General features: G+C 52.6%; 1 protein-coding gene across 5 annotated transcripts in view; it reads left to right on the plus strand.

Moving 5' to 3' along the window:
* Znf423 (zinc finger protein 423) overlaps window positions 1–15,606 on the plus strand; it is a 278,391-nt gene extending 262,785 nt beyond the window's left edge. For all 5 annotated transcript variants that reach the window (XM_048792228.1, XM_048792229.1, XM_048792230.1 and 2 more), the window contains one exon: window positions 14,911–15,606. In XM_048792228.1, the coding sequence (XP_048648185.1) occupies window positions 14,911–14,940 (30 nt within the window). In that variant the 3' untranslated portion in view covers window positions 14,941–15,606. The remainder of the gene's footprint in view (window positions 1–14,910) is intronic.
* Window positions 15,607–25,904: the final 10,298 nt, after the last annotated feature.

Consider the following 25,904-nt stretch of genomic DNA (forward strand, 5'->3'; position numbering starts at 1 on the left):
GGGGCACCATGCCATCGCGACAGATGGGCACGGGGGAGCTGCCAGGAGCCTCGAGCCCGTGGCTATTGTGTGTGCCTCGAGCCCAGCCCCTCGCCAGCGCGGTCCCAGCCGGGACCAAATGCCTTCAGTTTCTTAGTAACGATGACAATACTAGTAACAGTGGGTGCCACACTGGTTCAACAGCCACAGAAATGTGTACTGTGCAAAGCTCCGCCTGTCACTGACATGGACAAAGAGGACGCCTAGCAAACAGGAAGGACAGGGCGCAGGGCCAGAGGGTGCAGACCTCAGGCTCGCTTCTTGCTGTCAGTGAGCCTTGGGCATCCGGCTGGCTCTCTTCTTGGGGACTCACCTCCCTCACCTGAACAGTGGGCCACCAGGACCTTGCTTGGCAGGTGATTGTGGGGAGACAAAATACTGATTGTGAAGGAGGCCCGTGTCCAGCCCCCCCACCCGAGGGGCTGGCAGAGGAGAGCAGACTGGGGGTAGAAGTGGCAGAGCTGATGCCAAGGTCACCATCCCTCTTTTGATGGGAGGGACAGGCTTAGGCACAGAGCTGGTAAGTGGCAGAGCTGAGCTGCAGCCCCGGGCGGGCGGAAGGAGCCTTCCCTGTGGGAAGCCTTTTACATCCATTATCTTATCCTCAGGGCAACCCTGTCCAGCCAGTGCACTTACTGTCCCCGTTTTACAGACAGGAGACCGAGGCCCAGCTGGGCTGTGGCTGAGGTGGGATTTGAACTTGGGCAGTCCGATGCCCTGCGGCCTGAGCTTCAGCCACTGCTGCAGTGCCACCCTGGGCCCCTTTCATCTCGATGAAGCCGGCTACCTCCCACCTCGTCCACGGAGGGGCCAGCTGCCCCCTGCTAGGATGCTGGGCTTCGGCCTGGCTGGAGGCTCTCGGCCCCCTCCAGCTAAGGGAAGAGACCAGGGCGGTCTCGGTGGAAACCCGGATTGCACTCTTTGGTCAGGCAGGAACAATTACTAATGACATTTAGAAAGAAATTAATGATGAGAAATGCAGGTTGGCATTTCAGGAGCGCCAGTCAGCGGCCGCCCGGCAACACTCACAGGAGAGGCGCAGGCTGGGGGCTGGGCAGGTAGAGGAGACGGAGGCGACGTCAGAAAATTAATTTTGCTGTGTCAATAATGAATGTGGGTCTACTTGCTCTGCTGCTGCAGTTTAGACAGAATCAAACCAGCTGGCTGGGGCTTGTCCAGTGCTGCAAGAGAGTCACTGTGTGGCTGTACCATGGGCGAGGGCAGGTGACAGTTTCAGCTTGGTGTCTATTTTAAGTGTCACTTGGGGGGACAGTGGGGTGCGGCTACCACAGGGAACAGCCAGGGGGAAGGAGGTGATAGTCTAAGGATTAGGTCATTTGGGCTTACATCTAAGTGCCACCTCTGACCAGGTAGATACTTAGCAAGCTGCTTTTCCAGAAAGGCTCACAAAGAGCCTCAGTTTCTTCATCAGTAAAATGGGACCATTGCTGGTTAAAGAGGATGGCATCTGGGGCTGGTGGCCAGGGTCCAGTGCTGACTGGCTCTGTGGCCTCAGGGAGTCAGCCTCCTGGGCCTCAGTGTCCTTACCTAATAAAGGCATTTTGAGGATTGAAGAGTTAATGTATGAAAGTGCTGAGAACAATGTGTGGCACTTACTAACCTCTAGGTAAAAGTTAACCATCGTAATCACGGGAAAACTCCCTTTTTTGAAATATAGTTAATTAAAGGTCTCACAGGTGAACACAGCCTACCTTGATCTACCAGTTTGTGTCAAGATATTTAACAGTTTGCAAGGATCATCTGCTTGTGCCTCAGCAACTGGGGCCACTAGAAGCACTTTAGGATCACAGCATTTTACAGATTTGCAATCTGAGGCTGGGAACTGGGCGTTAAAGTGGGCAACCAGCAGTGGAGAGTGGGGTTCAGGGTAAGGGTGGGTGTGCATTCTGCCTGTTAGGGTTTGAGTTGTGAATAGGAGAGCTGAGTGGGGGACCCTGCTCTCCTACTCAGTGACAAGACATCCTGACAAAATCAGAGCTGGGTGCATAGCCCCAGAAGGCTGCAGCCCTGACCTATGACACTGTCCTTGTCTCCCCCACTTTTATTCTGGATGCTGCTGCATCAAAAGCATGGGATTGCCACGGTTTTGCATGGACGGTGTTTAGTTAGGACAGTGTGAAGTGACTGTAACGCATTGTAAAACCTTTTATGTGTATGGTCTGGTGAACCTCACGTCAAGTCTGCTAGGTAGACATATTAGCCCCACCTTTAAGATGAGTAAGTGCGTACTTAAGAGAAGGGAAGGCGTAGGGTCACAGAGACAGTGTCTGCCGAGACCAGATCTGAACTCCAGGCTGTCTTCCCTTGTACCCACGTATTCCCAGCACATTCCTTCCTCCACCATTCCTCCATCCAACCCTCCCCTCCCCCATCATCCGCCGTCCATCCACCCACCCATCTGCTCGTTACCCGCCAGCTCCTCTCCATCATCAGCAGCACATCTGTCTCCCTGTCCATCAGTACCGAGCATGCTCGTGAGTTGGGAACTGCAGCGCTTTTATGGTCCCTTCCTCGTGTGCTCTTAACCCCACAGTTACCTGCGCCGCTCCCCACCTTAACACGGCGTGCACATGTGCGTACACACTCACACACCTGTTAGTTGAGCGGCACTGGGGTAGAGTCGCTGGTGCTGAAAGGGGAGCCATCCTGTCCTAAAGACCACTTTGTCATGGCGGGCAGGTATGTGGACAGTGACAGTGTGCCCACGGTGTGATTGGCAGCTGAGTGAATTTAGAGGACAGGGAAGGCAGTGTTCTTCGGGCCCAGCCTCCCAGAGCTGGGCAGCCCACAGAACCCCGCCTCCCTGGGGTGGGGGTCAGCCTCTGCCCTTTGCTTTGTGCCGGCTCCGTCTCTGGACCAGCAAGGGTGCACACCTACATGTTTCACAAGAACCGTGGCCATCATTAACTGTAATCGGTCTCAGCTGCAGTTTTGATCACTGGTGCATGCACACAATTCATCACAGCAAATTAGGTCCATCTTCGGAACTTCTGGCCCTGCAGCCTGGGGGCCTGTGAGCAAGGGGGGCTGAGCTGTGTGAGCTCAGGGAGCCAATTTGGGGGGTGCTGGGCCATGTTTTCTGAGGGTGACCACCCTCTTCATCAGCGTGGGCAATTTCCTAGAATTTTGAAGACGCAGGAAAGTTTTACTATTAACAATAATTTCTAAGAAAGTAGAATGGATCCAATCAAAGTTTTTTTAGACATCATTTGCAAAACCTAAAAAGCACTGGGTTAGTTCGGGGACCTGAACATACGTGTTCTGTATAATTAGTGACCGTGTGACCTAGATTCTCCAGTGCAGCCCTGATTTTCGAGTATTCCGTCCCCGCTATTGGCTATTTGTCCTGGTTTTCGTTTTGTGAAATGTGCTGCTCTGTGTGGAGCTGGGTTTGCTTGTCGCATTTTGATGAATAAGTAGTGGAAATTATCAAGACCTGAAAAGAGTCAGGAAAAAGAAACCAAGGGGGAAAATTCCCTCCCACCTCAGCTGTTTCCAAGATGGCAAAGTTCCTCACATGTCCAGGGTGCTTCCTGCCCACTTCCTGCCTCCTTACCCTGGAACCCGGGAATGCTCACACATTTCTTCCCAGCAGCCAGCAGGGCCCCGTCCCCTCGGCTTGGCAGTGACCACAGGCAAGGCCTTTCGGCAGCACATCTCAGTGCTTAGGGGCGGGAACCCTGGACCTCCTGAGGGTCTGTGCTTCCATGGCCTGGCACTGGAAGAAGCTGCACCATTGACCTGCATTGACCACCACTGGTCAGCTCAGGCGTCACAGAGGAAGCCCCTCCACTTCCTGGAAATGAAGATGGTCTTGGAGCCAGTACCCACTAGTGCTTGGCAGGTGGCACTGTGTCCCCTGGGTACTGCAGCTGTCCTCCAGCCAGGCCACCTTGGTCTGTGCAACTTCAGCCCTGGAGCCAGAGACATGGGGCAGCCACCCAGCAAGGGGCCTGAGCCTGGTTATGGTGGTGCAGAACGGGCCCCTCTCTCTCCCACCTGACCCGCTTACCCTGGAGGATCCTTCCCACTCTCTTTTTAATTGCAGTCAAAGACACACAGCATAAGGTCTCCCGTGTCACGTATTTTTAAGTGTAAGTTCAGTGGCATCGAGGGCATCCCTAATGTGGGACCATCCCCACCGCCCATCTCCAGAACCTCTTTGTCCTCTCAAACTGAAACTCTGTCCCCGTTAAACACTCCCTTCCCAGTCCCCTTCTCCCGGCCCTGGCAGCCAACATTCGACTTTCTCTGTGAGTTCAGTTCCTCTAGTTGCTTCATATAAAAGGAGTCATGCATTATCTGTCCCTCCGGCTGGCTTATTCCGCTTAGCGTAGTGTCCCCAAAGATCTCTCCTCCTGGAAAAAAATGATAAAACAGTCTAACATGCCCTGGTGGAGGGGAAACAAAGGGCACTGGGGGAGGAACTTCTTTCTTCCTCTCCTGTCCCTGGCCAGTGGCTGGAGGCTTTGCCTGGCTGCCTAGCTTGCAGGCTTCTAGAAGACTCCTGGAGTCTCTACCAAGTGGGTCTTAGCCAACACTGGGGTACTGTGAGAGCCGAGGGATGACACCCCTGCCTTGCAGTGTCTGTGGCCATGATGGGTAGATGACCAGGTCATGGCAAGCCGAGGAAGGTGCTGGAAGGAACCCTCTGCAGGTGCAGAGCTGTGCCACGCTGGGAGGGCGGGAGGGCCAGGCCGGGGCTGGGCCTCAGAGAAGAGGCTCTGGAACGGGGCTGTGTGGAGCACTGGGCAGCAGGACAGCTGTTGGGAGGGCAGTGGAGGGAGGGGCTGGGGAATTGGGGGAACGGAAGACGGTCACTCAGGCTGAGGGCAGCAAGCACCCAACCTGCGCAGGGCTCTCCTGATCCCGGTCAGGATTGGTTCTGGGTGTAGCGGGACCCAGGAGGGCTCAAGCAGGGACCCTCCCTTGAGGAGACCACATCTGGGCTTCTCGTAGGCACTTGGTTGCTTGGCTTCCCTCTCCCAGGAATATGGACTTCAGGAGGGGCCCCGTGGCCCAGGCGGGTGGGAGTGTCGGAGGGGTCCCCCCAGCAGTGGGGGCAAAGGTTTGAGTCACGGTAGTGTGGGGAGAGCCCACGCCAGAATGCACCATGGTCATCCCCTGACGACCTTCCCAGCACTGTCATGTAAGGAGTCTGAGTCGTTTTTGTGTGTGCTGTGCGTGTGCACGCGCGATTGTGGAGCAGGTGTGGGGCCTGGGGGTTTTATTGTGGTATCCACACACAAAAAGAGAGAGGGGTGTTCCTGAATGTGTGTATGGGAGGCCACCTGCGTGTGATCGTGAGCCATCAGTGAGTATGTGGGGGGTGAGGTGTTCCAAAGGGGTGCCAGTGAGTTTGGGACATGGGGGGATCTGTGAGTTTGTGTATGTGGACGGGAGTGTGAGCTCTGAGTGTGGAGTCCCCATGGCACAGGGTGGGGGGGTTGTGTGGGGGACCTGGGAGCAGTCCTGCTTGACTCACTGCTTTCATAAGTGCCTCAAGATGCTGTCCCTCCATACCACTCCTTCCTTCTGCCCCTGGGGACGCTATGGGTCCAGAGGACTCTGGGGCCTTTGGAAGCCAGGAGAATTTGAGGGGGATAATTATGACCACCAAGGGGCACAGGTCTGTCCAGATCGAGAAGAGACAACCCCTGAGATGCTCACGTGGGGTCCTGTGTGGCTCTGGGCATGTGGAAGGTTCTAGTCTCCCTGTATGTGCCTTGGTGTCACCAGCTGTGCTCACCCTGGCACATCTCAGACACACTTAGGTCAGCGGGCAGGACAACTCCCGAGACAGCCGCGCCAGGACAGGCAGGCAATTCCGGCGTCACCGGAGTCTCCCTCTACCCTCTATCCTCTTCTTCGGAATTTAACTGAGCCAAGTCCCACCATGAGAACCCTAAATAGTCCTTGGGCCATCTGCCACCTGAGAGCACTGCTCTCCCCCACCTCCTGCCATGGGGGGCCCAGCCCTGTTAGTGTGGTGAGGGTGTTTGGGTCATCCTGGGCCCTCACAAACACCAGGCCTCAAGCCACAGTCGGCCTGCAGACCTGTTTTGATTGACATGCACAGTGCTTTAGACACCTAGGAAGTTTGGTCTTTGAAGAGAAATCTAGATTTCCAGTTTCTTGGCAAAAGCAGAAGCCCTGGTGACCCGGGGCCTACTTGACCATGGGACAGCCATCCCTGGGGCTGACACGCTCCGCCCCCTCTCCGTGAAGTTTTCGTTCTTGAGACTAATGGTCCTGGCTGAGCCTTGCTGCTCTGCACCTGGGCTGCTCTTGTTGGCCGTGTGGCCCCAGCATCTCCGCAGCCCCCAGCCCGAGGCCTGGTCTGAACACGCAGCTCCACGGGGTTGGAGGAACCCTGCCCGTGGCACGTGGATCTCCAGGAATTCATCAGCCCTCTTTCCTGACACAAAAACTTCCTGAGAGTTTGTGCCTCGGTCTTCCCAGTTGTCGATCTAAAAAGGCAGATTAGCCCTGAAGTGGAAAGAGAGGCCTTCATGAGGTCTCGGGAGACCATCCACCAATGCCACTGTGTCCCCACTTCCTCCCTGGGCCTTCCTGGAGGCTCTGCAGTGGGTAGGCCTGCTCACTTCCGGCTTGACTCTGTCAGGCTGGAATCACACCTTCCAAGGGTCTGGCTCACACTCCTTGAGGGAAGGGGACTGCGGGTTATTTCAGATTTGAGATGAACTGTTGGCCTGGGTCCAAGCAGGCACCTGGCTGCTGTGGTTAGTGCAGGCTTCACAGAGGCCGACGAGGTTGACAGGCCCAGTGCAGATGTCCACAGAACTGAACCTGGGACACCATTGCTGGAACCGCCTGTTCCCAGGGCTGAGTCTCCAATTTGTTCCCAAGGGGCCTCGCCACCAGGGATCCCTCTCTGGAAAAACAGCAAGAGCTGCAGTGGCCACATTAACTCAGGACCTGGGGTCGGGTATGTGCACCCTGGCCCCTCAGGGCAACACATCTACAAGTCGCCCTGGAAATATTTCTTCTCCTTTTGCTTGTGACAACAGCCATAAAACTCTCACTTCCCTTGTGTGGCGGCCAAGGTCTCGCCTCTTGCCCTCGATTCTTTGCTCACAAACAGACCGCCTGGGCCCATTTGTGGGCTGAAGTGTGGTTCCCCTGAGTGTGCGGTCCCCTGGGCAAGTATTGTGAGTTCCCTTGTTTTGTTGGGTGGCTCGACATGGGAGCCTGTTTACAGGCTGGTTCCATAATAGAAGGCTTCGGTTCCCTCCTAATAGTCTATTCTCCCATGAGTTTTATTTTCAAAATGTAAGCAGGATGGAACGTGTCCCCGTGGGATTTTATTGGATTTTTTTTACCCCACATTTTTCTCCTGTGTTTTCATGTGAGGGACGAGGTTTCCAACTCATGGTTCTGTCTTCCATGTCCTGGGTGCAGGTGAGAGGGGAGCTCAGAGAGGGGAGGTGCTCTCTGCCCTGTGGGCTCCGTAGAGCGGAACAAAGAAGCCCAGCCAGGGTTGGTCGGCCTTGAACCTCCAGCAGAAGAAGTCTGGGTCACAGGCTGTTTGGATGTAGCCCCTCCTCCTACGTCCCCCAGGCCACTCTTGGGTCCCTGAATCTGTTCCTGTTCTCGGACCGACCCCCCTGCTCCCTGGAAGTTGGACTCTCCCTCCCGGCGTGGAGATGGGGTGCACCCAGGCTCGCACAGAGACCCGGCACTTCCCTGCCTGAGCCTCGTGACGCTCACTTCCTGCTGCTCTGGAGTGGCAGACGACAGGCTGTCTCCCTGTCTGGAGGCAGAGACAGGAAACCCTCATGCACATCCCTGCACGTGGAGGAGCTGCTGCTCTTCCTCTGCCTTGTGAGCTGCTTCAGGGCTTTGTCCCAGGCCAGCGGGTCAGGGGACTTACTCTGACGCCCAGGGTGGGTGTCTCCTCTGCATGGGCAAAGCTCACCCTGCCCTTGGTGTCAATGGCACAATACCTGCTTGCCAGGTGGGGGCTGCTGGGGGAAGTGGGGTGCATCCACGTCATAGCTTGGGCCCTGGGGGAGGGCCGCCGCGTCACTGGGCAGGCATTTGGAGGGAGCCTTGGCCATTGCTCACGCCTAATTTTAATGACGTGCATTAGCTAAATTGTGTTCTGAGTATTCATTCAGGGCTGTTTATGGTGCGCTCTCGAGTGCGCTTACCGTTTGTCAGAAGTGCAAACTAGCGAACATACGAGCCTTTAAGACAGGCCATCTGTTCGTCTTAGACCCTTGGACGATTGTCAAATGCTTCTAAAAATAAGTGCTCACAAGCAGAGAGGGGCTGCCCAGGTGATACACAGCAGAGAGGGAAGCAGAGCTGCCTGCGTGTGCACCCTCCCCAAAGGGAAAGAGAGCAGTGTGCGCCGGGAGGAGGCTTAGCCAGGGAGCAGAGGCTCGGAGCCCAGGGAGATGCGGACCCCGCTGAGACACCTTTTTGGCTGAAGGCATGAGCTTCTTCTCCCTGTGTCTTGCATCTCGTGTAACTCCACAGCTCAAATACCTTCGATGGCTCCCCATGGCCCAGATTTAAGGGCAAGCTGCCTCGTCTGGCATCACGGAGCCTCATCAATAAGGCCCCCGCCTTCCTATCCAGGCTCGTCTCCGCAGCACATGCCCTGCGCTTCTGCCAAGCTGAATTATTCATCGCTCCCCCAACATATGCTGCACTTTTCACATTTCACAGGCAGAGCAGTGCCACGGCGGAGGGGGCTCTGCAGACGGGCCGTGGAGGTGCTGATCGGCGCCACCTTCCAGCCCCAGGACCTGAGCCTTTCCACGCCTCGGCGTTCTCATCTGTACAATAGGGGCAGTAATGGCGCTTAGCTCAGGGCGCTGCCGTGGGGCTGGAAGAGTGAATACTAGTGAGGTGTGAAGCGGGCCTGGCACGACGGGGTGAGCCACGAAAAACCTTGGTCACCTTCGGTGTTATTCACGTCTCAGGCGGTTTGTTCAGATGGGATGTCCTGCCCGGGAAATGCATTCGTCTCTGTGTGTGTTCACAAATGCACGCACGCACACTCACACACAGTGCAAACCTTAAGGCAAGCCGTCCTTGGAGGGCAGCTTCTTCCCATCAGAAGTCCTCTCTCTGTGGTCCTTTTTGTGAAATCTCACCCCTGCTCCAGCCACAAGCTTGGAAAAGGCCAGGAGCTGCCCACCTCCCTCCCTCCCTCTCTCTCTCTCTCTCTCTCTCTCTCTCTCTCTCTCTCTGTCTGCTGCCCACTGCACAAGGCCAAGCTCCCTGTTTGTGAAATGAACCCTAACAGAGCCCTTCTCCCTCCCTGCCCGAGTCCAGCATGGCTGTGACTGTAGCCTGGTGGACCTCCCTTTCTCTCCATGGCTAAGAGGACTTGCTGAGTTTGTGGACTTGGTCCCTGCCCTTGGAGAAAGGCCATTGTAAAGCCATGGTGGCTGCAGCCTGCCAGGGAGTGACTACTGTAGGAGTGGGAAGGAAGGGGGTCGACCAGAGCTGCTTCCCATGAGGAGGGGCAGCGAGGTGATGTGGGTCCAGGTGAAGGCCTCTGGGCTCTGCAGGTGGCTAGGGGACAGGGAGAACAGGTGGGAAATCCTGGGGGTGAGTGGCTAAGTATTCTTGTGCCCTTAGTCTGCTGTAGGGACTCAAGGGCCAGAGCCAGGGCTTGTTCTCCAGGGATAAGTCTTTCTTTCCTGATTTTTAGGGTCTTTAGGGCCTTTGAGTCTAGCTACTCCTGCACTCACCATGGGGAGCATGGGTTCCCCAAGGGAGGGAGTGGGGCTTCTGCATCCAGGGTGCTCCAGGCCCAGCCTGGGACATGACGGACAAAGACTCTGGACAGATCTGTGGAGTGGGTGGGTGGGTGAGCCACACCTCCCCCGTCCCCTGTGGAGTCTCCCCGGCATCCCCTCCTCACCAGGTATCCCACTTGGTACCCAGAGGCAGGGGAAACTGACTTGTGGGCTTGGCTACGCTACCTGGGGGCTGGAGGGGAGCCGTCTTGAGAATGGGGGCTTCACCTGGTGCCTGCTGCCCAGGAACAGGACCACCCAAGATTGGGCCACCTCAGGAACACTCTTCAGACCTCAGCAGCCTTTGGGAGAAGCAGGAAGAGGCTCCGCTGGTCAGTCCATTAAACTTGTAGGTACTAGCAGGGAGCAAGAGGCCCTTCCATCCCAGCCACCTGTCTGGTCAGGAAGACCCTGGTGGACACCACAGGAAGACCTGTGCAGCACTTCCTTATGGCTAGGCCTGGGATATAACTATACGCGCATTGTCTCCTGGGTCCTCAGGGCACCTCAGAAGAGGCAGCCCCAGTCCCCAGAAGTCAAGGCATTTATTACGAGGCCACATGGTTGGTAAGTGGCAGAAGTAGGATTTGAATTCAGAGTAGGATTTGGACTCAGCCCAGCCCACTGATGCTTCCCGCCTGCCTTGAGGTCACCTGGTGAAGTGCATCCCGGGATGAGCAGAGATGTCTCGCTGCTTCATGCCACCATGACACAGCACAGTCTCCCCACTGACACTGGAGTGGGTGGGCATCAAGGGGAGATGGATCAGGGTCCCGTGGCAAAGAACAGGAAATGGAGCCAAGATCTGGAGCAGCAGTCCTGTGCTGCAGGCGGAGGGCGGGGGTCTGCTTCTGTGCTGTGTTGTGGGGTGGGCTCCCGACAGAGTTGGACCCCAGCTGAACCTCCATGTGGCCCACTCCGGCTTGTGTTGGTGCCCCGTACACCTGGCCCAGTCCCTCTGGGCCCAACTCAGACTCGAGATTGGATTCGGGATCAGAAACACCTTGCTGCTGAATTCCCAGCAAGGAGCTCATGGCTGTCACCCGGCAGGGAGTCAATAAAGCTTTGTTGAGTGAATGAACGAAAGAGCGTGTAAGTGAATTCTGGGCTGTTCCCTTGAGAGGCCGAGCGTGTGACGGGGGGGCCAGCTCCTGAGTCCTGATTTCCACAGGGGGCTCCTTTTGTGGGTCTCCCCAGGACCCCACCTAGGCCTGACCCCACCACTTCTGGGAGTGTGCAGAATTCTGTGCCCACCCCAGGCTACACCTTGCCCATCTCAGGCGGAGACTCCCAAATCAGGCTCCATCAGAAACCTCCAATCCCAGGAGCTCATGGGCGAACAGCAGCCGCAGCCATGACCACCCGCCCCTCCCACTCCCCCATTTTATTTTCCTCACCTGCTTCTCTGCCCCACACCTGTGTCTCCCTGGCAGGTAGTGAGGCCGGTGTGGATGCCGGGCCTCCATCCAGGTCTTCCTCGTCCTTCCCTGGCCCCCACCCCTGGCCTTTATGGTGCAGGGAAGTGTTCATCTGCGGGTCGGTGGCATCTTTAAAAAACGATTTTCTTCCTTCTCCGAGGGGCTAAATATAGCACAGGCATAAACAGAGAACTAGACATTAAGCCAGAATGCCCTTGTGAGGACCATGGCGGGTGGAAGGAGCTCTTAGGAAGGAAGGCCTCCCCCAGCCACGCCTCCCAGCCCAGGGGGAAGGGGCTTCGAGTGTGTTCAGGACTGTTGAACTGTGCCCATTGGAAGTGGCTCCCCTGGGGCTGCCCGGTGTGTAAGTGATGGGGGAGTGACAAGGGTCCCCAGCACCCCCTCTGCCCTTGGAGAGACTGCCCTTGGCCTGTGGCAGAGCTGATGCCCTCCTCAGCTCAGCACCTGGTCCCCTCCACCATGCACGCACACACGCACACACACACTTGGTCTTGACCAGCCTCCTGGCCGAGATGCCATCTGCACCACACTCCGCGGACGTTTGGGGGCCTGTGTGTCTCGCCCCTCACATCAGGCCCCTCAAGGGGTGAACCCACCTGGAGACTTCTCCTTACCCCTCCCTGTGCCCAGCCCAGAGCAGAGCATCCAGCAGGTACTTAATAACACCACACTGGATGAATTTTGGTGCCCAGTTCCCTTGGGGCATCAAGTTTTGACATTTCCATCTGCTGTGACATCCTGGGCTTTTGTTCTCATAAAAAAATATATATAAATATACTTCAGGGAAGAAAATTTTACCCTTCCATCTCAGAACCACCTGCTGTGGCTCTTTAAGTGAGAAGGGCCACTGTTGCTGTCATTTATCCCCACAGTTTCCTAACCCGTGGTCCGCCTTCGGGAACCATGAGGTTCCGCCTTCGGGACTGCTAAGCTGGCAGCTCCCAGCAGCCAGGGTGGACGGCGAGTGCCTCCGCTGGCCTTGTGCTTGGCACCCCAGCAAGAGGCTGCCTCCTCACCCAGAGGTCCCCGGACACTGCCTTGCACCCTGTTGGCGGTGTGTGGTCCTCAAGGATCTGGTGAAGTTTAAATACCGTCTTGGTGTTCTGCTGCCTGAGTCCACATTGGTGGGCAGTCTGTGGCCTGAACTCCCGCCATCCCTCCAGGTGACCTGTGGGCTGGCACCACCCTGGGCCTGCCTGGGCCCCGCGACACTGGCACACTCAGCCCAGCCTCCCTGCCTTTGTCTGTGCTGCTCCTTCCCCTGAACTAGCTGTCCCCGTCCCCCTGTCTGTCCCTACCCACGCTCTCCTTTGTTTGCTTACCCTCTCATTGGTGCCTTCAAAAATACGGACTGTCCCTGTGCCGGGCCCAGTCAACGTGAGACAGGACAAGAGCTGCACCTGGCGTCTTCCTACTGCCCCTTCCCTTCCTGCTCCACAGCTCCCCACTTAGGAAGAAGGAACGGAGTACACCTGATAGCCGCCGCTTCCCGCTGGCTCTTTGGGCACAGTGGGGAAGTGAGATCTCCAGATTGTGCCTGAGCAGCTCCAGGTGTCCTGTCAGGACTGTGTGCCCAGCACTGGGCCGAGTGCTGTGGGGATGGGAAAGGAAGGGATCTCCGTAGAGGCCAGACTTGCCCAGGAGAGGTATGTAAACGTGTGTGGGAGGTGTCAGGTGGTACCTGGAGGGACTTCTAGGTGGGGAGGTGATCTGTATACCCAGAGGACTTGTGTGTGGCTCAGTTAGGAGGGATGAGAGAGCTGGTGAAATTGAGACAGAAGAAACTTGGAGCTAGCAGGACGGTCTGTGCACGGGATGGACCGGCTCCCCCAGGACTAGCAGGCTGTCCCTGTGCAAGTACAAGGAGAGGTGCCTTGGCTGGAGGGTGTGGGTTCCCATGGAAACTGCCTGCATCCCATCTGTGGCCTCAGACAACCTGCCTAGTGCTCTGGGTCCATGACACCCCATCTCGAGGTGCCAGGACATGTGGCAGTCTGGGCTTGTGTCTGGTGCCGGCCTGGGGTGCCCATCCGGGTGTGGGGCCCTGGATTCTCATTGCCTGGTTCAGTTCCTCCTGCGTCCTAGCTGGCTGGCCTTGGGCTGATGATGTATTCTTCCTGAGCCTCGATTTCCTCATCTGCTGATGTCCCAACTTGTCAGGCTGTTGTGGGGATTGCAAGTGATTCGCACGCAACATGACATAGCACCCATGCCTGCTAAACACCAGCCATGCAACCTGCACCGGTGTCCTTGGCACCCTGCGTGGCGAGTATCAGCGGATGGAGTGCTGGGGCTGTGTCTTCTATGTGTGGATGGGGTGTTGGGGGCTGCCTCTCCTTGACCAGGAGCTGGCTGGAGAGGTCAGTGATAGCACCATGGAGGCCATTGCAGTGACTACAGTGTGGGGTGGCTGCCACAGGGGACTTGTGCCTGGAAGCAGGCGCAGTCCCATCTCAGACCTGGGCTCCAGGCCTCCAGGAGATGCTGTGGGCGTCCACTTTGCAGCCAGACCTGGAGCCCAGGAGAAGGATACGGCGCCTCTTCTTCCCCCTGGTGGTCAGCGGCAGAGCTGCAGGCCACTGCTCCCAGCCTGTGTGGAGTCATAGGGCCGCTGGCCAGGGTGCCCAGCCAGCCACAGGGGCAGGAGCATCCTTAAGAAGCTTCACCCCGGATCAGCAGCCCTTGTGCACTCCACACAAGGCCACTTCATCCCTCGTGGACTTCATTTCCTCTCTGCCTGGGTCATGAGGAGGAGCACCACCTGAGGCTTGGATGCACTTGGTCTGGATTTGCAACCCAGACCACCGAAAAGAAACAAAAAGACTGGGTTCTCAAAGGCCAAATCCCACCCTCACCCCCTGGCTGTTGGTTCCTATAAAAACAGATCAACACTACTGGCCCGCTCTGGCTGGCAGGAGGGGGGACGTGCCATTGGCTGTGACGAGTGGGAAGCATTTGGCTCCAGGGTCCCACCTGGGCCCTGGGTTCCCAGGCGAATTCAGCCAAACGGCACAACACCCTCCTCTTCTGGCCCAAGAAGTGTCACGTGGCCACACGGGCAGGCTCCCAGAGCCCAGTGGAAGAGGCTCTTCCCAGGCCCCTTCCTGCTGGGTGACCTGTCCCCTGCAGGCTCCACGGCCGCCCACTGCCTCTGCGTGTCTGTGCCCACTCGGGTGTTTCTTGGCCAGAGAGCTGTGCAGCACATCTGCTGTCTCCCTCTGCTAGGCTCTGAGCAGCCACAGGGAGGATGGAGAGGGGGACGTGGGGGCAGCCTGCAGGCAGTCAGAGATAGTTTCCTCCTTGTCATTAGGTGGTTTTAATTCCTGCCACCTCCCCAGCATTTCTTCTTTCCCTCCACGTAGCCCATTCCCATTTCCCTCCACGTAGACCTGAATGGCCTTAAAAAAAATTACAGGGAGCCCAGGTTGGCAGCCACCAGAACCGATCCCCAAGCCCCCGAATCAACGTGCCGTCTTGGCAGCTGCGTCCCCGGAGCACTTTTTTTGCGTGTTGCATTTTGTTTGGTAATAATCGAGATGCTTTTTTGCAGCTCTCGTGCACCGGGTGGGAGGGGCCAGCGTGCTCTCCGTTCCTCTGCCCTCATGCGCGTCTCCTTTTCTTCGCCTTTGCAGAACCACACGATGAGCCAGCACGCACAGTGAGGGACCGCTCGACAGGACACCTCTCCGCAGAAGGCTTGCCGGAGACGCCGTGGGGAGGGCCATTTGAACATTACATCCAATCAAAGTGTCATTTGCAACCCAGATGTAAAACTCTAATGATTTGGCCATGAGGCGCTGCTATTATAAGCAGCTGGAAATGAATATTAATGGCAGAGATTAAAAGTATTCCATGCTCAGTATTTTTTATTGTCCTGCTACAGCTAGTGTGCTTTTAGAGTTTCCGCCGCAGACTACATTTCTAGTGTTAGAGAAACCTGCTTTTTGAGGCTATTGTCCTTTGTTCCTTCATGTATTATATTGATAGTTTTTAAAAAAAAGATTAGTGTGATTTTTTTTCCTTTGCTTCTTTTTTTATTTTTTCTTTCTTGTTTTTCTTTCCCCCCTTTGGTTAACTACTTTTTAATTGCAATTCTAGGTAATTGTGCATCGTGATGTGATTGCTTGGCTATTGTCTGAATATTTCCTTTTAATTTTTTAATTAAAGACTAATGCTTTGATTGGATTTGCCAGTTCACCGGACAGTGATTAAAACTATGTAATGAATATAATCGGTTTCAGTGCAACTGGATGGTCTGCTTTTAAATGTGACTTAATCTGACTGCAGTAACTAGTACAGTTCAATAAAGGGAATCCATGCGATTAGCATCCGGCTGCCTGCTTCTCTCCTCCCCAGCCTGGGCTGTGGAGGGGGCTGTCATCTCCAGTGAGGGGTGTTTCTAGGCAAGTTCCCATGGGTTCACACATGCCCCTGGGGACCGGCACACAATAGACCCCACTTCTTTTGAGAAATGTAGGGACTTAACACACAGATTGCATGAACTGGCAGTGGCCACACCAAAGTCAGAAGGGAAAGAACCCATAGAGATCAAGGACTCTGATTTTCTCATTTGTGATGGAGAAACTGAGGCTCCCGGGTCAATGGGCAGCATTTCCAAACCCGTGTGGCAGGTTGGTCACTTATCCATGATGCTTTCTGGTTTCCTATCTGGGGATGGCTCTCCAATGTGCTGTCTGCAAATGGGCAAAGGGTCAGCCCTCACCTTGCCAGATAGGACTTGGGGTCTAATTTTGGCCAGGGCTGGGAGAAATGGCAGAGGCAAAGGGCAGCTTCCCAGTCCCATGAAATCCAGGTCTGGGGGCTCCAGAGTGGAGCTGGGGGAGTAGCAGATTCCCAATCGGAGCTAGAGTGATTCAATCAAGTGCCCCGGATGTGAAATTTCAGGAGGTGCTCACCCCCAGGAGCCCACCTGCACCTGCAAGCCCAGAGAGGGAGTGTCTCTTCCATTCTGCACCCTGGTGCCTGGCCTGCCTGGCCTACTCGTTGCCCTACCGGTGCCCCACCAATGCCCTGAGCCCACCCTGCACCCTGAGCCTCCTGGGCCACCTTCAGGCTGTCCCCCACACCTCCGTCATGCTGGCACGACTCACCAATCAGCAGCCAGACCAGCCCAGGGAAGCCCTTCCTCGCTAACTTTTCACAAGGGGCAAGGAAATTGGTTATTACCCTCTGCAGAGCGGAAATGAAACAGGCAGACAGATTGCACCTAATTATAATGTAATACCAAGTCACGGGCGTGGAATTTGCAGCAATTATACCCATCATCTTGAAGGCTCCCCGATCAAGGGGCTTCTGCTGACCTGTAGGAGTCCCCTTCCTGCCACCTCACATAACATTCTCACACAGATGGGACTTGCTCTTTTTTTCAAAAAGCATTTTCACCCGTGAAGCACAGAGAGGCCCCTGCTAAGTGTCACCCTTAGAATTCGGGGTTCTTGCTTCCTGGAAGCTGAAGTCGGTGAACTCCAATTTGCAGCTCCCTGAAGGCTTGGCTGTTTGGGGAAGCCCTCGGGGTAGGTCTCAGGGTTCTCCCAAGTGCGCCCAGCTGCAGGCTGAGTCACATGCCCACCGAGCCTGCCTCTGAGACAGTGCTGAGACTGTAGATGGGACCCTCCTTTCCCAGGCCTTTTGCCACAACACCAACTCCGGGTGCTCTCCAGCTCTGGATTTATCCCGAACCCCACGGAGCCAAGGTGAGCCCTCAGTAAGTACCAATAGAAGATTTGATTTGACGGTTGGTGGCGTAGGGCTAAATTAGTCACTGCCCCCATTAAAAATACAGCAGGGGGTTTAAGAGCTTCTCACGCCGTCTGGGAATCAGCAGCAAAGCCGGCTGATGCCTTGGGTAAGGAGAGAGGCGGCCTAGGGGACTGCGAGGTAATGAGGTTTATGGCAATGACAAGGCAGCCAGGGAACCCCACCAACTCCCCCTCGCCCCGGCCCCATTGTTCTCTGGCTGGCTCGGCCCCCGCCACTTTAGCTGAGAGCCCCTCATGACTTCAGGCGGGGAGTGGGCTGGCAGGGGGGACACTAAGGCCCTTACTGGGACTTGCATTCTTCCACATCAGGCGGTATCGGGGTGGGGGAGTAGTGCAAGGTTATGAATCAGTGCTTTAGGGGGGCCTGCTCCCTTCCAGGCAAATGATTTGAAGCCAGGATGAGCCATTTCCCGGCTCAGCTCCGAGGGGCCTCGGAGGGACACTGGGAGGCCCGTATGAAATGATGCCTGTCGAAGGGCTGACTCCCAGAAAGACCATCAGTCTTTTGGAGGACGATGGAAGCAGGCCTCCCACACAGGAGGGGACCTCTCAGCCTACAAGGGGCAGTGGAATCAGCCACTAGTCATTCGGATTTGGCTTTGGGGAGAGGGTGGGGTGACCGTGGTCCATTGCTGCTGCATTTGGATGTGCAGATTGTCAGTTTCAAGTGACTCCGTGGGTGGAGGAGTTTTTCCCAAACTGGGAAATGGACCAGGAGTCCTGAGCCACAGGCCTTTGTCATCGGATACCTGCCCAGAGCTACCAGAAGCAGGTGGGTAAGAGTTTTGGTCTCCGTGGAGAAGCTGTCCTGGGGAGAATCTTCTCCAGTTCCCAGAGCCAAAGAGAATGGTCTCTTTAAACTCATGGTATGTTGAATATCAAACTTTCCGCCTGCTTTTCTGTCCTCCTAAAGTGTGAGTTCTTTGCGGTGGGACCTGTACCTATGCGTTTTCAGTAATTAGAACCAAAACTTAAGTCCATTCCCTCATCCACTCCTCCATCCACCACATGCTGCTCTGTGTGCCAGGCACCGTATGAGGAAGGCCCTGGGGATGGAGAACAGGTGGACATGGACCCCTACCCTCTTGGAGCTCAGAGTCACATGACAGCCCCTAACAAGCAAGCAAGCCAATCAATGCCTAGTTGCACATGGTCACATGCTGTAAACCTGAAGCTGTGGGTTGTTAAGGGGGGGAACCCATGTGTTAGATGCAGGGGTGCATCCAAGAGGCCTCACCAAGGAAGTCCCTTGAGTTGAGCCCTGTAGACTGGATGGAACTAGGCAGCTGAACAGCTGTGGGAAAAGGACCCAGCAAACACAGAAGCCCTGGGCTGGAGATGAGCTGGAAGTAAGTATCCTTGGAAGTCTTTAGTTTCAATTTCAGATGGTTTAATACAAGCCCAGAGAAGTTCAGAGTCTTGTCCAAGGTCAAACAGGTCAGGATACAACTGGGTCTGAAATTTGCGTGTCTTGCCCTCCCGTCTTGGGTATTTGACTCCTTTATTGTTTTTATTATAACAATAAATAATGATGAATAAAATGGCATTGGATTGCATAGGAGAGATTCTCCTCCTTTTCCTTAATAAAGCAACTGACATTTAGCCAAACATGGGTTATCTTAAAGAGAGGCGGGAGCAGATTATATATCCCGTCCTTCCTAGAAGTTGGGTGTGACCATGTTGGTTCTATCAGTAAGATACAAATAGAGTCATCTATGTAGAGTCTGAGGATTATCCTTCAAGAGAAAGGAGCTCATCCTTCCCTCTTGTTCATGGATGGAAAGTGGATGCACTATCTGGAGCTACAGAAGCCTGTTTTCAACCACGGGGAACCTTGATTATCCCATTAATCACTCAGCTTCTTGTTCTTTCCCATCGTAGCCCTTGTGACCAGCCATTGTGTATTTATTGTCATAGGTTGGAACCTGCCTTTGGAGCAGAGAGATGCTGTAAAAGGATTGGTCTCCCAGAGGCTTGTTACCTGTCAAAGTAAGTTCACGGGGCTACTCTTTCACAACTTGAGGTTGATTTTGGTGCACTCAGGCATGCCAGGAGAATGACCAGGGATTACATACCCTGCCTGGCACTCCGTGTCAGAGAATGAGAAAGAACTCACAGCGCTTAGCAAACACGGGATGTTGACAACTCTGTCTCGCTCGGTCTCTCTCCAGAGCACCAAGTAGCCAACAGTTCGCCACACATAACCCCTCGGCTCGCTCTTCCTTTATGCCTTTGCTAGAGCTGCCCCCTCTCACCGGAATGCTCTTCTTTTCTCTCCCACTTTCAGACCCAGCTAAGCTATCCAATTCTTGGCAAGATTAAGGCCAGGTCTGGGGAGCAATCACCTCAGGAGCAGAATATAAGGGGGCACCAAAAAACGCAGCAATCAAGATAAATAATAATAATCATATATATATAGTTACAGCCTGCAGCCTGTGGGCTGGCTGCCTCTTTTTTAAAATAAAATTTTAGTGGAAACAGAGCTGGGATTGGCCTGAGGCAAAGTGAGGCAGGGTAGTACAAATGCAGGACAGGACCTGTTTGTGTCTCTCTCTGGAAAGGCTAGATTACAGCACAGAACAAAAGGTCCAATCTCTCAGTAGGTTAACACAACAAAGGTTTATTTCTCACCCGTATCTTCTGTCCATCCTGGATCTCCAGGGGCCTTTCTTCATCATAGTCATTTAGAAGTTAGGCTCAGGGCAAACTGTGACAAACTGTACTATCACTGACTCCACCTCCCTTCTAACTGTCCCTGAAAAATATTTAAGGGCAGAGTCTGACTCTTGACAATCCAGAAAGCCTATGTAAGGTAAGTACAGATATGAAGTCATCCGGGAGCCTACAAAGGTGGAGTAAGACAAAGCTAGATTCAAACCCCAGCTCTACCCACTGAGTAGCTGTGTGACCTCAGGCAACGCATTACATTTCTCTGAGCCTCAGCGTTGGCCAAAAGAGTGCCTACCCCGCCAAGTTGTGAAACTGAAATGATGTAAGAACGACCTCAATAATAACATCTGACACTCAGTGTGTGCCCGGCATTATTCTAAGAATTCATTTAATCCACGCACCAACATTATCCTGTGTGTCCCCTGCAGATGAGGAAACCAAGGCAGAGAGGACAGGCAAATGCCCAGCGTCCTTTCTAACCTGAGTGGCCTCGTCCTGGAGCACTGTTCTCAACTCCAACAAGCACTTTAACAGAGTGCATAAGAGGATGGCCCCTAAACTCTCGTCCCTGGGGCTGCTTCCAGGTGTTGGTCCGCCGAGGCTGCCTTCTGCAGAGACCCGCCAGGACCTGGTCCACGGCCACCTGGGGCCAGCAGCAGCCAGACCAGCCCAGGGAAGCCCTCGGGGNCTCGGCGCCGGCCCCGCCCACCGGCGCCTGCAGCGGCCGCGGGCTGAGCGCGAGCTGCGTGGTGCGCGCTTATTTGTGGAGTTATTAATTACTGAAGGGCGCAAACCGTGCTTCTGTGCATAAAAATATGTTTGAGCAGTTTCTACTTAAACTTTAAAGAGAACGTTAATCAATTTTATTTTAACAAAATGACCTTAAGCAGGGAAAAAAAAATTGGTGTTATTTGCCCAAACAGGCAAATTAATTTCTCTCTCTTGAGAAATCTGAGAAGCTTCCAGAAATAGCTATGCATAATTTACACCCGCCCTGGCCGCTCCTAGTTTTAACGCCAAGTCCAGTCACGGACCCCACCCAGCCCCAGCAACTGAAAACAGGGGTACTTGCTAAGTCCCTGCCTGTGCGGTGGCCCCTGTGCACGACCTCACTTTATGACCTTGTAGAGAGGATTTAGGGAAAATGTTGCCTCGGAGATGCCAGCCCAGCCTACCTCAAGGTCACTGGGAGAAGGGCCACTGCTGGGCAATTTGTGCCACCCTCCAGTCCCTGTGGGTTGGATCTTCACGTGCGGAAGGCCACACCTCCAAGACCCTAGACCTGGCTACTCGTCTGGTAGGGGTGGTCTCCCAGCCGTGAGGTCTGCTTGAGTGTGAGGCTTAGAGGTCAGGCCTGGGGACTGCTAGGCTGTGGTCAGTTTCCAGTTTGGCCTTTTAATAGCAGTGTGACTTGTAGCTAGCCACATGGCCTGCCTGGACCTAGGTATGTTCCTCCATCTGAATGTAGAAATCGTGCTACTCCTGCCTCTATATGGCTCCTGTAAGGACGGAATGAGATGAGCAAGAGGTCAGCTTCAAGAGAGCCAGAGTTTGCCTTTTTACCTCTGTGTATGCCTAGTGCCTAGAACAGTGCCACATCACAGTCAGGGCTCAATAAATATTTACTGACTACATGAAGAGATGAAAAATGCTAAATGTAGTACCTGTTTCATTATTAATGCTAATAGTGTTATTGCACTATTCTTAAAATTTAAAATTCCAAATATAAAGAAAGGACATAATATAGAAAATAGTTTTTCAAACTGGTTTGCCCACCAGCTATGCCATCACCTCCTGGAATTTTTTTTTTTTTTTTTCATATAGTAGAGATTGAATCTACTACTACCACTAAGCTATATTCTCAACTCCTCTTATTTGAGACATGGTCTTTCCAAGTTACTCAGGCTGGCTTTGAACTTGTGATTCTTCTGCCTCATCTTTCCAAGTAACTGGGATTATAGGTATGTGCCACCCCATCTGGCGTCCGGGAGGTTCTGATGATATCAGTACTCCTCTTGAAATTGTATCTTGTATCTAGTAGGTGCTCAAGATGCATGTGTTGAATGACTGCAGGAGCCACACTCCTGGTTGTGACATGAGCAGACCTGGTGAATGAGTTAATGAGATTTCAAAAGAGGGGACAGGATGTGGGGACAGGGCAATAAATGCCTTGCAATCCAGTTCCAGTCCCTTGTTGCCCTGTGGGTATGCAGAGCCAGATTACCAGATCTTCCAATTTTTCAAGAGGAGAAAACAGAATTCTATGTGAAACATCCCAATTTTTAGTGCTGCTGATTATACTTTAGAGTTTCACCCAAAACAAAACAAAAACCCATGTGTGCCTAGGAAAACACTTCTAAGGGTCACTTTGGAAACGGCCAATCTGAGGCCCCTTGAGAGCAGTAATCAAATGCCTTAAGTGGCTGGCACATTGGGCACCTAATAAGAGAGAGGTGAGTGTGTGGCCAGCTCATGTGCAGATGAGGACACTGAGAGATTGAGTAGCCTGGGCAGAACTGAAGAAGCAGCTCGGGCTGAGGGAGGCAGGCCCCTCCCCTGGCTGGTGGGTGGAAGTGGGAAGGTAAATCCTGTTTGTCTTCTCATCAGATGCAGGTGTCTCAGTCTTCCTCTCTAATCTCAGCTGTGGATCTCGATTCTTGGATCTCTGTATGCCTTGGTTTCCTCATCTGGAATGTAGGAATAAATAGTCAACTTCTCTGGAGTTGTGAGAATTTGATGAGAAGTAGGAGGCACTTAGCAGAGCTCCTGGCTGATACTTGTAAGGTGTGCACACAACAGTGTGGTCACCCCTCTTCTGCACACGGGCCAAGAGCTCCAGAACCACTCCTTCAAAAACACAGGTTGAGTGTAACAGGCCACCTAGAAACCAATTTCTGTCCCTGAACTTCTGAAGGGTGACCCAGCTACTAAATTAGAACAGACATTCTAGAAATAGGGAGGGGAAATTTCAGGGCTCTGTGATGGAAGTTCCTGCATCATAACAGCAAATATGCATTGGAACCTTGCTGTGTGCTTCTTATTCAGAGCAACAGACACTGGGCTGGGCTGGGAGTTCATTTCTATCAATCACCATTTGCTCACTTAACTTTCAGTATTATTAATCAGCTCGCCATCACTGTGACAAAGTACCTGAGATAATCAACTTCTAAAGAGGAAGGGTTTATTTTGGTTCATGGTTTCAGAGGTTTCAGACCCATGTTCATTTGGTCTGTTGTTTTGGGACTGTGGCAAGGCAGAACATCATGGTAGAAACACCTGGTGGAGAAAGGCTGTCACTTCACAGTGGCCAGGAAGCAAAAAGAGGGACCAGTCCCAATTCCTCCTTCAAGGGCACGCCCCTGGTGACCTAACTTCTCTCCACCAAGCCCCTCATCCTAAAGGTTCTAGCACCTCCCGTTAGTGCCACAGACTGGCAAATAAGCCTTTAACACCTGGCCTTTGGGGGGACATTTAAGACCCAATCTGGAACAGGCACATTCCTTCCCTATTCTGGACTCAGTTTCCTCGTCTGTGACAGTGTTGAATTAAAGCTGTCCAACCTGAACTTGGCTTTAGAGTTTCCTATGCATATGGGTCTTCCTTGGAGACCAGGGACTAGGCTCGTGGGTGGCTTCTGAATCAGTCAGTGGGGATCAGGATGCGCACCACAGGCTATGGAGAGGATATGAGGACAACTTCCTTAATAGTTATACGTTGTATATAAGGCTGTTTGAGGATGTTGTATGGGGAGGCTGTTTGAAATGACTGATTTCCTAAAGGGATAAGCCATGATTGTCTGTGTTTTTCAAGGAATTGGTTAATTTCTTTAAAGTTGTCAAATTGATCTGTGTAGAGTTGTTTAGAGTAACCCCGTATTATTAGTTTGATGTCTGTAGGGTCTATAGTGATGTACCCCGTGCATTCCTGATATTGGTGCTTTGTATCTTCTCTCTCTGTCTTGCTAGAGCCTCGTGCTGTTGACATCCTTTTATAGTGTAGAAACTGTACCTCACTTCAAATCTCTTTGCCCTCCCCTATGTATAATTTTCACATTGTCTTAAATATTGTACCCACAGAACTACATCACAGTGGTAAAGTTTTTGTTTCAACCATTGAGCATAATTTTTTTAAAACTCCAGAAGATAAGGAGTTGTATTTACTCATATTTACTCATATTTTTCTATATGTTCTTTCTCTCCCCTTTAAAAAATGTATTTATAGATCTCTTTTGTGTTTAGAGAACTTCCTTTCCTCATTTTTAGGGTAAGTTAACTAGTTGTAGATTTTCTTAGTTTTCCTTCACTGAACATATCTTGATTTCTTCTTGATTCCCGAAGGATATTTTTACTGGATATATGGTTCTAGATTGGACCAGCTCTTTAAAAAAAATGCTGTTCCATTTCTTTCTGGTCTCTCTGATTTCTGATGAGAAATTCACTTTTGTTAGAATTACTTTTACCTTCAAGTTAAGATGGTATTTCTCTCTTGCTGCTTTTATTATGTCTCCTTTTTTCTTTAGTTAGAATTTTGACTACAATGTGTCTTGGGCATGGATTTATTTAGGTTTATACTCTTGGAGATGTGCTCAGTTTCTTGGATCTACAGCTCTATGCTAAATTTGGGGTGTTTTCAGTCCACATTCTTTCAAGTATTTTTCCCCCATTCTTTTTCTCTCCTTTTCCAGGATTCCGATGACACCTATGTTAAATTTTTTTATTATAGTCCCACAGATCCCTAAGGTTCTATTTATTTTTCCAATTTATTTGTCCTTTTTATTCATACTGGATAATTCTATCACTTTTTCTCCCAGCTCACCGAATTCTTCATGCCACCCGCATCCTGCTTTCGGAGCTCATGGATTGAGTTTTCTATTTCAGTTGATATATTTTTTTCCAGTTCTAAAATTTATGCTTGGTTCTTTTCTTAATATATTCTATTTCTTTGCTGAGATTTTTGACTTTTTAATTGGTTTCAAGCAGGTTTGTCGTTGATTATTAATACTGCTGATTTAAAAATCTTCATCCTAACATCTCTGCCATCTCAATTTTGTCTTCTGATTGCCTTTTTGCCATTCTACTCGGTATCTTCCTGTTCTTATGATAAATGATTCTTCATTGAAACCTGGTACATTTGGTGTGTTATGTGATGAAACTCTGGATTCTATTTAAACCTTTATTAGCTTCAGTGCTTCCTGTGCTACTGCCTCAGCAGGGAGAGTTAGTGGGGGCTCAGGTGGGAGTGGAAGTCCATGAGCCTGACTCAGCCTCCCTGGGCACCTGTTGAAGTCCAGTGTCCCTGTCACCGTGGAGTGGGGAGAGGCCTTGCTGATACACCACAGGGATGAAAACCTTGATTCCTCATTGGCCTTCTTGGATCCCCCTCCCTGGTGGGGAGCACTGGGCGGCACCCTTGTAGACTGCTGAGGGTGAGGCTTAGAGGCTCCACACTGTGTGGGCAGAGCCACATATTTTTCATGGTGTTTGGCTGGGGTAGAGTAGTTTTTCTTTAAAAGTTTTCTCCCTTTCCAGGCTGCTCCTTTATCATTTGGGGGGTGTAGCAGGCTTTAAAAAAAAAAAAACATGTCCATTGGCATTTCTGGATTGCTGCCTTTTTCAGCTCTAAGTGTGGGATACTGAAGGAAATAGAAAACCCAGGAGACTCACCAATGCTGTTCCTTGGGTCTTGTAGTTCCTGGACATTTCCCTTCTATTTTTTTTTTTTTCGGTACCAGAATAAACACAGGAGCACTCAACTACTGAGCCACATCCCCAGCCCTTTTTTTGTATTTTATTTAGAGACAGGGTCTCTGAGTTGCTTAGCACCTCACTGTTGCTGAGGTTGGCTTTGAACTCACAATCCTCCTGCCTCAGCCTCCCGAGCCGCTGGGATTACAGATGTGTGCCACAGCATGCAGCCCAGTTTGCCCTAGTAAGCTTTCAGAATCCTCTTTTTCTCCTGCTCCTCCACCCTTCCCCCTCTTCATCTTCTTTAATATATGATGTCCAGGGTTTTTAAATTGTATTTAGCAGGAGAAATAGGAAGGACAAGTCTAATTCATCTTGGTGGTAGTAAAGGTCACCGCAGATCTTGTTCTTTATAATGGCCACCATGCACTCATTAGACAAATGAATCATAATTGATTAAAAATATCCCTGATGTTGGATGCTGCTGAGAGC

This window comes from Marmota marmota, unplaced genomic scaffold (genome assembly GCF_001458135.2).
Source record: "Marmota marmota marmota unplaced genomic scaffold, marMar, whole genome shotgun sequence".
In the NCBI taxonomy this organism is placed as follows: Eukaryota; Metazoa; Chordata; class Mammalia; order Rodentia; family Sciuridae; genus Marmota; species Marmota marmota.